Source organism: Melopsittacus undulatus, chromosome 1, assembly GCF_012275295.1.
Source record: "Melopsittacus undulatus isolate bMelUnd1 chromosome 1, bMelUnd1.mat.Z, whole genome shotgun sequence".
Lineage (NCBI taxonomy): Eukaryota > Metazoa > Chordata > Aves > Psittaciformes > Psittaculidae > Melopsittacus > Melopsittacus undulatus.
Window position 1 is genome coordinate 53,366,305 of NC_047527.1, and position 13,300 is coordinate 53,379,604.

At 38.4% G+C, this 13,300-nt stretch overlaps 1 protein-coding gene across 1 annotated transcript in view; it reads right to left on the reverse strand.

The window, feature by feature from the left end:
* Positions 1-13,300, reverse strand: part of PIEZO2 (piezo type mechanosensitive ion channel component 2) — a 292,868-nt gene that overhangs the window by 54,470 nt on the left and 225,098 nt on the right. Inside the window, exons 20-26 of the mRNA XM_031052912.2 lie at positions 11,255-11,415; positions 10,045-10,221; positions 9,740-9,865; positions 7,916-8,116; positions 6,334-6,538; positions 6,089-6,190; positions 5,457-5,622 (exon numbers count right to left, since the gene is read on the reverse strand). Of these exons, the coding sequence (XP_030908772.2) occupies positions 5,457-5,622; positions 6,089-6,190; positions 6,334-6,538; positions 7,916-8,116; positions 9,740-9,865; positions 10,045-10,221; positions 11,255-11,415 (1,138 nt within the window). The remainder of the gene's footprint in view (positions 1-5,456; positions 5,623-6,088; positions 6,191-6,333; positions 6,539-7,915; positions 8,117-9,739; positions 9,866-10,044; positions 10,222-11,254; positions 11,416-13,300) is intronic.

The window sequence follows — 13,300 nt, forward strand, 5'->3', positions numbered from 1 at the left end:
AGGCTGCCCCAACAGCTGAAAAAACCCTACACAAACTCAGGTCAGTAAAGGTGCTTACTCTCGGTTTGAAAACTCCTTCACAGACAGCAGAAAATGCTGTCTTGGATAGTATACACCATAATATTATGCTTTCACTGCAGATCACACAGATCATCAGTTTAATGCCATGTAAATCTTCCAAATCTCATCTTCTAAGTGATCTTTAAGTCTACCTCCAGTCATATAGAGGAGAGCCTCCCCTCAGGATGTGATATTTTGACAATACACTTAGGAAATCTGAGCAGCTGCTTCCCAAGGGGACAGTCCCACTCCCCTTCATCCCTTCAGCTCTGCCTTCCAGTTCTTCTTTGCCTTTAGCTCTTTGACCTTGTTTCAAAAAGCAAATTTGCAAAAGCCTTTTTATTTTGGGGGAGTACAGAAGGAAGGGATACTTTTCTGCCCATTCAGCCTATGAACCAAATCACTGCTGGTGTGATGAATGCAAAGGTGGGCGAATGTAGTTGCAGGCCAGGAATACAGCCACACATCTGGGGAAGATTAACCTCAGATGGTACTGGTACACACCATTGTACCAAGAGCATCAAACTATGGCTTTTGGTAGCATGATAACCTTTGAATAAGAAATTATACAAAATAAACCTGAAAAATGAATGAAAAATAGAAAATGTTGATTTGCTAACTGTGTCATTTGCAGAATCCACTGATAACTCTGGATAACATTTTGGGAATAATTTTGCTCAAAACCAGGCAAGATAAAGTCTGAAGTTCATTCCACCCATCCATCAAAGCTATTGTAACCTCAAATGGCTCACCATATCAGCTGATGTGCTTTTCTTTGCTAAAGCTTTATTAACCTTATCATGTTTGTTTCAATATCTAATTTCCATGGGAATTAATTTTTAACTGTAATACAATCCAGCCTGTTGCAAAAAGGACTCCTCTTATGTGTAGCTGTCTTTCCAGCATGCTCAATGATATGTTTGGCTGTGGCCTGTCCAGTGTCTGAACCTCTGCCTGCAGGCACTGAGAGGTGCTGATGCTGCAGACAATAACCCCTTTGAGGAAAGGTGTTTGTCTTCAGCCAGCACTTTGATATATAGAGAAAGAATACACTTCTGCTTACACACTGGTGAGAGCCTGCTGTGCTATTGCACTGACCAAGATAGCTCAATGCCGTTTCATGCTGGAGAAGCTGCTGTTATGTAGCTTCACAGCCTTCTGTCATCAGCCACCTGTTTTGCTTTGAGTATAGTTATCCACCTCCATATTATTACCAAGGCTCTACCCCCAGCCCTCATCTCATGCCTACCCTTTTCCTCTCATCTAGACTATTATTTCTCTCTCTATATATATGTATTTTATAAGCTACCCTTACCAAATTTCTTCTTTCTTTCCCTTCCTATCTCCCATTCCTTACATTCTTAGCAACCTGTGTGACCCTACATCACAACTTATTCTATCCCCAACATTGCTAATTTCTTACCAAGCTTCTGTCCCCAAAGTCCATCTTTTCAACTCCATTTCAGCCTTCAGAAGGCAGTTTCATTGATTTTCCCTCTGTCTACAGCAACATTGAACCTTCTGAAACTTAGGTCCCCCGTGTGCTTCTTCAAATTTAGTGTTGTAGATCTTCTAGGTCTTAGTCCCTACTATTTTTGTCAAGCCTTCTCCCAGGACTGATATTCTCCTACTTTCACTCTCTTACCAGTAAGGTCCTTCCTTCATACTTCTGTCCACTTCAAAACTTCCCAAATCCAAAGCTGTGGTATTTGTTGAGGCTCATTTTACTAGCAACAAAATGTCTATCTGCTTTACACAAGAAATACGAGAGGAAGCCTGTAATGATGATTTGCAGATCCTCTCTCACTAACCAAAATTAGAAGTGAAGTTCCAGGAACAGCATTACAGCAGCCTTTGAGACTTCACCTGACTCACCTGATGGTTCCCAGGGTGCAGGTACTAACAAGGATAGTCCAATGACTGGCTGCTAGTATTCCTTCTGCTCTTAAGAGGAAAAAAGTAGATTACAGTCCCAAATTTTTTCCCTGTCAATGTCTAGGAGAATGTCTGAAAACTGCTTGGGAACTGAAATGAGAATTTTCCAGCATTAGACACTGTGGGAAAGGATTATCCTCAGTGAAGTCACTTTAAATCCTGTTTCATTTTAAAAGCTCCTGCTCCTATTCTTCGTTTTTATTTCTGCTTCAAAGCCCTTTGGTTGTGCTCTCCCTTGGGGTCAAGCACATACCCCCTGAGAAATCTGGGGGTGGAAAGACAAGAACATTTTCAGGAAATCTCTTCTTTAGACTGTATTTATCATTGCTGAGCCCAAGTAGTTCTCCAGAGAGAAGAAAATTAAGCATTTGAAAATATGTTATTTTTCTGCCCCTGTTTATATTGCAGTCAAAACTTTTTATTCAAGCTTACTAGAATAGTGACCAACTAGTATCTTCTCAAGGGGAGATACTTCTGGAAGTGTACTTTCAACTGCAACTGACACTTGTACATGGCAGTAAATACATATTGGGCTTCTCAGAAAACACATAAATACTAAGCATTAGGGTTTTTTTTATGCTTTGTAATTTATTTATAACCAGGTTGCCTTCACTTATTTGTTTGGCTGTTTCTGACTGACTTCTGGATAAATGCCATTTTTCATTTCACTTGCTTGGATAAGCTTTGAACCAAGTTCTTGTCCACACTGCTAAATATTTAGACCATTCTGAAACTTCCATGGCAAAGTGCAAGAAATGTTTTTAGACAAAGCTCTTTGAGTTCCAAATTGTCTTGGATGGAGGCCAGGCACATACATTTTCTTCTGAGGTATATCTTCAGTGGACTCTCCAGAGCTTGAGAGTCCTTTTTAAAAACCTGCAACCTCTAATACAAGATTCAGTCACTTTAAAAGACTGTTAGGCATTTTCTGGTACTTCTTTTAAGCAAATCAGGCATTTAAGATTGCATATGTGCAGTACAACCTCTCAAAAACAACATCATATAAAGTCTGGGAAAACCTGCATCCTAGCGAAAGCATTGAAGGAGATACTTAAGGGCTCAAGAAAGAAAAGTACCATGAAGAACACAAGATCTGTTATGCAGTTCATACTAAAGGAAGGTCTGTTTATATCCATATACAACATTCTACAAGAATGTTCCCATTACAAATTCAGGAACCTAACACTAAAAGCAATCAAACAAAAAAGAAGTTACAGCTTACCTGCCTGAGTATTTGCAAGAAAGGATATCATAAACAGGAATTTCCTCTGTTCCTGAAATTAATGGGTTTCTATTCATTTTATGCATTTTTTAAAACAAAAATGTCCTTGTTCTGTTCCTTTCTCTGCCTTATTCTTTTCATCCTACTTCTTATAAACACAACATAAAACTATCACATGAAACAGTCGCACGGATTTCTGTATTTAGCTGGAACAAGTATAAAGTGACCGCAGTTTATTTGTTCAGCTCACCACTACTAATGGTATTCTTTGATTTTCTACTTTTTGCATTCTTCACCAGTAATACTTAATGCTTTATGCAAATTGCAAACTTCCAATTAAATGGTATGATATAATTAATCATTTGTACACAGGTCTGTTTTGTTAGCACATGCCAAGCAGTATGTTTGAATGGATATGATGCCACCAATGACTTCAAGCTGATGCATACCATGCATATGAACCAAAACACAGAACTTAACCAAAAGGATTGTGGAAAGGCAGCAGGCCAGTTCAGCTTGGACTTTGCTTTCCATTATAAACCTGACTCTGATTCCCATCCAAAATCTTCAAAGAACATCCTTTGTGCTTCAGACTTTTAATGCTTTGACTTTTGGGAATATCTTCTACAGACAACCAGAAATACCTATCAGATTCCACGGAACTTTGAAAAGATGCCAAAAGAGGCTGTTTAAAAAGCAGTGATTTTGTTGCCTCTTTACCCTTCTGAAGACAGACTTAAAACACATGAGTTTTAAGTTTAATTGCTGCTTTTTCTCACAATGTTTTTGTCGTGTTTTGTTGTTGTTTTTTTTCTGGACTAAGAAAAGAAAATTTGATCTTTTCTTTCTGCCAGCAACCATGTTACCAGTGATGGCCTTCCTAAGTAACCAACTGCAGTGCCTGAGGCAACTGCTGTACTAGCTTTTGCTGAGATGGACACTGCTGCAGTGGCAAGAAAAAAGTCAGTCCTTGCTACGTTTTTTTTTCAACCAAGCCTATTTGGCAGTCTTTGGAAATCATTCCCACTTGATGGAGCATTTTGAAGACAGACTATGACTTTTCTCTGCTTATGTTACTGGATCTAGAGCACTGGATCCACTGTATAGACTGCAAATACTCAACGGGAAGAACCATTTGTCCTTCGCCCACGAATGTCTATAAATCACTGGACAAAGGAGCCAATTGAATGTGTTTCAATGGTTTCCTTTTCAATGCTATTTCAGGACAGATTTGGCCACCATTTTTAACAGAAACAGCAGGATCAGCTTAAAGATCTTGATTCGGACTTCTGGTGATAGTATTTTGCTGATAAAAAAGATAAAAGTTTATTCGGAAAAGGGAGATTTTTCTAAGCATTAGTTCAACTTTTAAATTCCTTTTGCACTCAGATATCTGTTGGTAACAAGCATTCACAAAACAAACACCTAGTCTGACAAAACACAATAGCTAACAAATCTTACTCTTCCCATTTATTCCTGTAATATTGCATCAAACTTTCAGAGACAACTTTAATTAAGAATATGCCCAGCAGAACTCAGAAGAGCTGAGCTAATCTGTGTTTGCTGAAATGATCCCGTAGGAATGGCTCCATTGTTTGAACACCATCCAGAACAGACTATCTCAGGCTGTCTCTGCCTCCTTTTTATATTGTTCACCTTCTTAAACAACTTTATATGCAATGTTGAGAAACAGGAAGACGCAGCAGCTGTCCTTCTACGACATTTTTAAGGTTCTTATGTCTGGATGAAATAGCACAAAGTACAGTCTCTTATATCTTACTTTGATTGTACTTAGACAACAGCTCTGCAGGACATGACTGATGACCATGTGGGATTAAACATGTACATAGGCAAGTTCAGACTGCAGTATTCCTTTAACATGAATGAGTTTTGGGGGAAGGCATCAGAGTACTGAAATCCACCATAAATACTGTCCCACTGGGCATTCATCGAGGGAATACATACTTTCAGGCAAATTTATCACTGAATATTCCTCTGGGGAGCACTTAAAATAATCAGATGTGTTAGGAAGACTTGTTTTCAGCTGCCCTTTTCTAAACCAGAAGATGATTACCCGGAAGCTAACTATATGCTGCCTCATGCAACAGTGAAAGTTATGAGATGGGAACATACATGAATATAAATTTCAAGTAAAACTGGAAGCTGCGAGAGTTATTTTCACACTACAGAACTTTACAAAAAGAAAGCACTGTAGTTTCCAAGTGTTCCAAGGTCTTACCGGCAATGAATGAAGTCAGGAACAGGATTATGCTGGCTAAAGGATGCTGCATCAAGATTCATGCAAATTTCCACATTGTCTCCAGCCATGATTCGTACTGCAGCTTTATTTTCATCCTCAAATGTTTGCCTTTGTAAGGATGCACACAGCAACAACATGAAATCATCTACGAGAAAGCAGTGGTTGCATGGAAAAATTCAGTCATTAACAGGTGTAGAGAGTGGTGATGACAAATTATAAGGCAGTTATCAGGCTGTTTTCCCACACTTTGAGCCTCTAAGACTGTGCTGGTTTTTAATTCATTTAACATGATTTGACACTTATTAATGTATTTAGTTGTTTTAACAGTCATATTTTATGATTTTTATAGAGAAATAAATTAGAAAAGGGGAAATAATTAACACTTTTTGATGCTGCTTTACTAAAAATGGGATATGGAAAATACATGCAAAAAAAATCAATTCTTTGAATTTTTCTACTACATACAAAGCTGCACTTAGCATTCAATCTCCCACAGAATATGCCAGTTTTCTACTGAAGAGTAAATAAAATGCTGGCTTCAAATTACAGTAGATAGATGTTTTAAGCAAAGGGCATGTAAACACTTCACAACTACGTGCTAAAATACTTACAGACAAGGAAGACAGGGTTTGGTCTCACGATGAAGTCTGGAAAATATAACCACTTTATGATGTTGGAGTTGAAGTTGGCATTACCACTTCTCCATGGATAGTCTGTATGACAGAAGCACACAAAAATGCAATCAGTACTTTAAAACAATTACTTCATCCTTTTCTTCTGAATACGTATCAATTTTCCAGCATTTTTGTGCAAAATCAAGCAGCAGTAATTGTCCACAAAGGATAAGTGCCCTTACCTTTACAAGGAGCAGGTGGGATGCCAATGCAAAGGAAGTACTGGAAGGTAATGATGCATGCCAGAAAACAACAGTATTTCGGCCAGATCTCTGCAATAGCTTTTCTTCTACGTCTATACAATACAGCAATCAGCCAGAAGGCATGAATCATGGCATAAAAATCCATTCGTTGACCAATTACATTCACTGATAGAAGAAAACAGGTCTGGAAAAGAAGGAAAGAAACATAAGCAACATTTGCAACCTGATGACTAGTCAACACAGCAATGATAAGTTATTCTGGGTCCTGGCAGAATGCTTGCACATGTGCTGGAGCTGACTGCAGGAACCAATAAGCTAAACAAGTTTGTATCTCTCCAACAGCAACCTCCCCCATCCCAACACCCAAAATTTTTGATACACTTCTACAAGTGTCAACTATGTGAATACAGAGTTAAAGCAGGTTTCTATTATGTGGTATCTAAAGATACAGAATGGAAAGAGCGTTGTCACAGTAGCCTATATGGCGAATGTTTAATTGTTGCCAACGAAAACACAATGTTATACAGCCATATACTTTGAAAGCACTTACATATGTGAAAAAGGAGAGGAACTATTAAGAATAGCAACCACTAAAGTGTATCCTCATGTGGGAACCAGACAGAAAGAAAAAGAGATTTAGATCATACAACCTCTATTTGCTACAGACAAATACAGTCAATTCCTGTAAGGAAGCTTTAATTCTCCATTATTCTAAAGGCTCTGCATCCCAGAGCATTTCTGTTCTCTGGCTCCACTTAATGTAGTCCCTTCAATCCATGCCATGAAACATGTTTCCATCTTAGTCAATAATTCATAGCTAATCATTTATTCAGTGCACTTCACTATTTTGATTTTCTCTCCTTAGATTAGGATGAGGCTAAATTTATTTCCTGAAGGAAACAGGTTGCTGATTAATTTTAATTTTCAATCATTCTTAATCCCCAGACTGGCTGTTTATCAGTAGCAAGGGGTAGTAGTGTTTAATAAAAAGGCCGAGAGCATCATTATGATTAGATCTGGGATGCATTAGCCTAGGAATTGCCTTCTTCAGAGAAACTCTCTACAGAGAGCTATAGAAATTTGTGAAAAATCAGTATTTCTACAAATATTTTTGAAAGTACTCCTTCAATAAGCAATAACCTTTGCTGGAGCTCTTGCTCCTGCAGACTGCTAACAACTGTAGTAACAAGTATAATAAAGAAGGATGTATTTGTGCAGCCAAAAGCAAGAGAAAGTTAGAAATGCTCAAACAAAGCCAATGGCCTGGTAACCCCTGCTTCCTCCTTCTTCTACTCCTGCAGTCCCTAGTTCCCTCTGCGTGTGTGTGTGCATGAGAAGGTATGCCTCAATTCTATCCATTGACCCACCTGTTAAAGTGAGTTATAAGTAAGACATACAAACAAAAACAAAAGGAAAAACATGACCAGCAGATATCAACTGTGGTAAGGTATAACATAAGTAATGACTAAGAAGCATCCAGCTGTCAAAAGCTATTCAAGCTAGTATTCAAAAATAACACTACCAAAATATTTGGAATGATAATTTAAAGAAAGTGATTTACCTCCAAACCAAACTTGTAGAAGAAATAGTTTATGAAATACTTGACACAGTTTACCAGTCCATCATCCAGATGTGCTCTTGTAATATCATGGAAAATGGTTTTAGTCACAGGTGTGGTAAGGTTATTTCGACACCTGTAGTACTCTTGATGACGGTAGATTGTAACTTCAAAAGCCAGAATAGCCAGCATCAGTAAGTTATTCTACAAGAGACACAATCAGAAGAATATTAAATAAAGATCAATCCCACAAGAAGCTATACAATTTTCTGCTAAGCCTAAACCCAACAATGGATGTTACCACTGAGTACTTCTGCACGCCAGGATGCACAGACACCTATTCCAGGCTACTATAATTGAAACAAAGAAAGGTTCCTACCACTCCTTGGATTTTGATGAAACATACCGACATTCAGAAGATATATTTAAAGACATTCATTAAAAATACTATTACGAACACTAGTTGTGGAAAGCAAGGTGATGGAAAATGCATTTACCCATCCATGTGCCCTCTCATGTCTCATGGTATCTTACATACCATGCTATGGAAAAGCATAGTATGCAAGATACCATGCTTTGCTTTGGAGGAGATAGAGGATACAAGCTTACAAAAAAGTCATCTGCAGGCATTCAGGTGGCAAAGGCCAACCTCCTTAAACTACAAGGATGCTGGCTATATATTCTGGACACCCATTTAAATGAACAGTCTATCTGTCAGTCTTCAATATCTTGAGACTTGAAGCCTGGGACCTTCAGGTCCAGCACTGAACTCAATTCTCTGTGTAGAGGAGACATTTTATTTTGTAACTCAGTGAAAATCCTTCTGGAATAATTTCTAATCCCAAAGTATTATTTATTGACAGCTGTAAAGCTCCTAGCAGCAAGCCAGATAATACTAGGCAACTTCAAGCTTCATGCAGAAGTCTTGGGTCAGTAATTGCTCTTCTCCATGTACATTCTTAACTGTGGGAGGTTCATGGTCAAGGGAGTGAGACACAAAGGCACTACCAGGACCTGATATATTGACAACTAAAGCTTGGCAGGTCTTCCCTACACAAACAAAGCACACAGATGTAAGCTCTCAGTAAAGAAAGGAGGAATAAATCTTGTTAGACCAAAACTTGCTGTTCTCGAGTCACACAAGACCAAAACTTGCTGTTGTTGAGTCAACCCATTTCTGACAAGCTTAAACTGTGTATACAACATTTTGGAGATTCTTTAAATTAAGAAGACAAATGCAAGGTTTGCCCCGGGGGTCAGCTCATTTTTATTATAAGTAGGGTTTTTTAATCAAGTCAGGAATAATAAAATATTGCTCACAGGCATCAACCAAAACCAAGAAGAAAAACAAAAGACATCCATTTACTAGTGTCTGAATGAACTATTCCCTTAACTCATTATATTTCCTAAGTTGTGGCTCAGGAATAAGCACTTAAAAAAATTAACTGCTTACAGCATGTACTGTCATTCAAGTCAATTACTCCAACTAGACTCATCAGCCCTTTGATACCTGAAAGCAATGTACTTCTTAATTACTTAGAGTTCTTAAACATCACATTTCTTAGAGTGCTTTTAACAGATGGTAGAGTCAGAAAGCTGTATTTCTACATGCAGATTATCTTAATTGGTACTGAATCCCTCCTGGAAATGTCCTGTGTAACAGATACAGCTTTCTACTGTCTCTTCCCCTCTGTACTTCTCTATTATCAATGGCTTTCATAACATTTTGTGTGTGTATTGGCAGATGATTTATTTCAAAGACAGTGCTAATTTCATCATAAATAATAATAATTAAAAAATCTCAATACAGATAGTTAAAGAAATTACCCGTAAATATACAAGTAGGGGATAAGACTTCCTCAATCCAACCCACTCTGCAGGATCAACTGGTCCACTGTAAAGGACTGAGGTTTTGAGTTCTTCTAAATTGACCTTAGTTTCATTCTCTCCTGGCTAAAAAGAAAATGCAACATTTTATAAAAATATGAGTTTAAGGCTGCTTGGGAAGGGAATGATAATCAACAATAATACTTCAGGTGAACTGTAGTTTTTGGTACTTGATATTCTCCTTTTGCTCTTCTTCACTGAAGAAGGCAGCAAACCAAATCTTTTTAATATGCACTTGTACTCACCAATGTACAGTTACTGGAAAAAGTGCTGGGATCAATAGATGTGAGCTGGTACAACATTTTGCAGACAATAATCACACATGTCCAAACAGTGCAGATACTTGATGCCAATGGGCGAAACTGAGCATATGGCAAAGCAAGAGCCCAGGCAATTAAAAACACAAAGTTAAACAGAGACACCTGAAAGCACAAAAACAGTACGGAAATTACATGGAGTAACAAGAGAATCGAGAAAGTCTGACCTTTTCCATAGTAATAAAAAAATAAATAAAAAAATATAAAAAAGAGGACATACAGAAACTCAGAAAAAAAAAGGAACAAAAATATTACAATAATATTCACAATAACACAGACACAAAGTGGTAAGTGAAGAAGGAAAAGCTTAATATTCAGTTTTAGAAAAACTTTGTCTCCTACATAATATTACTATGTAGGGATCTAATACAATTAGACCCCCAAAACTGCATACCCACCCTACAAAAATGCATGAAATATGAAGGACCATATGCTATTTCTGCTGCTTTAGAACATATGATACAGATCTATGCATCTGTGGAGCCCAGCTTCATCCTCTTGAGCTTTTTCGCCGAAAAGATATGAGGCATTTTGTTTGTTTGTTTGGGTTTTATACTTTTTATTTGTTACTTTATTTTTTGCATTTTTGATACTTGAAAATATATTATTTTGTTATTTTGGTGTTTTCCAGTGAATTTTGTCCTGCTACCCTGTACAAGGAATGGCTATATCAGGTATAGAACTCATACTGCCCACACCATACACACAGCTAAAGGTGTTGCTTCCTTTTTCTTTACACCTATTTCCATGTTCCTGTTTCTTCAGCATCAGGCCCAGATTAAGTAAGTCTCCTAGATGCTCCTTCCTAAACCTTTTCTACACTCTCCATCCCTTGATGATGTCCGCAGCACCTTGAATAAGGGAGGGATTATGCCTCTTGAATCTAAAGAGTTAGACATATAAAACCTTAATACCTAGGGAAAAGGGGAAGGATGAGAATATCTAGGCAGACAGAGCATCGCTGTGGAAGAAGATATCAAGGCAGCTCTTTAGCAACTGACAAGCTCAGCTGGTTCCCACAATTTTAGTGAGGCCTGACATGAGGAAGCATGTCCCTACACACTTGGGTACGCCACTGCATGCAGATGCTGACGAGCCTCCTCCATGGGTAAGATTTTTACAGGGGGTGTTTACTTGCCTCTTTCACTGTGACCCAGATGATATAAGAGGAAACTATTTTGATGATGTGCAGCTCCAACAGCCACCACACAAAGACTTGCATCTTATGAAAATACTCCAGGAATTTCAAAAACAGCACTGTAAGGCGGTCAATCACCAGATGCCACTTGTTCCTTAAGTCTGCAGAGATGTTAAAGCAGAAACATTGGGAGGAGAAAAACAGAAGGACTCTGTAAAAAGGAGTGCTCCACTAGACAACAATGAACTTTCTGCTGCTTCTCTTCCAGGTTTTAGAGTAAGACAAGAAATATGGCTCAGTGGTGCTCATTATGGTGCTCTTCCTTCTCACCCACATTCACTGAAAGGATTCCCACTTCAAGAGTCAATATTGTTTTTATTCCCCTTTAGCAGATACCATCTTCTTGGGCTCCATTCTCCTGCAGTGTCTTTGGACCTGAGCTTAGGTTTGCCACCCCGGAACTAGATCTGAGACACTTTAGCCCTGGCCCTTATCCAGCTCAGAAAGAACAGGATTTTGTTTGATATCTGGAAGCTGTGGACTCAGTCTGTTTTCAGAAAGTACAGACTTCTACTATTCAGAAAGTTTTTCAGCCAACCTAGAAGAGATCCATGCATACTAGCAGTAGGATTCTTGTCACATGGGTTTAGACAGTTGTACTATAGCTGTCTTCACAGGTCAGTTATCTAAACTGCCTTGTAAACAGCACACCCTCCTAGAGTGCGATTTGTGCCATCCCAGGACAGACATCTAAAACAGACAAGGCAAAACTTGTCAAGTTTTGGTCCTGAAGTTGGGTGAAAGAATCCCTTTGCAGACAATATTTCACTAAAAAATCCATCCTCCTAAATAATACCCCAGTGAATAAACATATGGCAACATCTATTACATATAAGCTTATATGTCAATGCATATGCTGAACAGTGCACTCTAAGTGCTTGTGGGTTTCCTATAAAACTGTTTCACCAGGCTGGTGTATATTATTATAAAGTCTTCACACTGTATTAAGGGTTACAGAAGCACTGTGGAGATTAGGAAGGATTTTCCATGCTGTGAGAACATATGTGCAGTTAACATCAGAGATGGAAACATTTGCAAGTGACACTGATACACATCACTGCCTAAGCTGGTAAAAATGCAAGGGAGCCACCAGCTTCTGAGTATAATTATTTCAACTTATCTGGTGATTTTATATATAAAGCAAACCAGGATGGTCATTCTGTGTATATTAGTGTGAAGAGCACATGCACACTTGTGTGAAAAAGCAAAGTTTTGGAATACCTAACAACCAAATCCCTTTTTTTCTTCTGCCCTTTTTCTCCAACTACAACTTACAAAATCGTAATAAAAATGCTGACTGATGTAAATGAGTACATAATAAAACCAGCCAAATTAATTAAGCTATAGAACTCTAATCCTGTATGTGTGCTTTTATAGGCACAATGACTGTATTTAAGTAAAGTCTTTATTTATAGAATTAAATGCTCTCACTCATTCTTTTACTGCATATATTTTTATTTACAGTGTTGCCACCACACAGAGTATAATCAGACAGTGCCAGTTAAGTGAAGCAGGCAGAAAAGGTACTGTAGCAAACTGCCTAGCATGTCTAGGCACTACCTGCACATGGGATAAAAAACAGGCCTGACTGCATCCATCGAAAAATTGTACATCACTGTGTAATAAAATCTGCACATGTGTACATATTTAATGTCAAAACTCCAGCCACACAGCTATATAAAAATAATATAAATCTTTGCTAGAAATAAATGCATATACAGCTTAAAGATGTATCACACATGGCTGCTGCACCTCGTGTTATTGCCAAGCTCCGCTCACTGCAGTGCAAAAAGGGTCCCATGGAGAAGGCTGTAGCTCCCCACTTCCCTGCTTGCATGTCACTGCACAGGGTAACCCTCCACCAGCTGGCCTCTGTCCTCTCTGTTCCAAGCCCTTCTACAATGTAATGATGGCTAGAGTGCAACAGACTCATCACCCCTCATAAGACTGCATGAGAGCTGGTCAAGAAATGCTTCCATGAACACC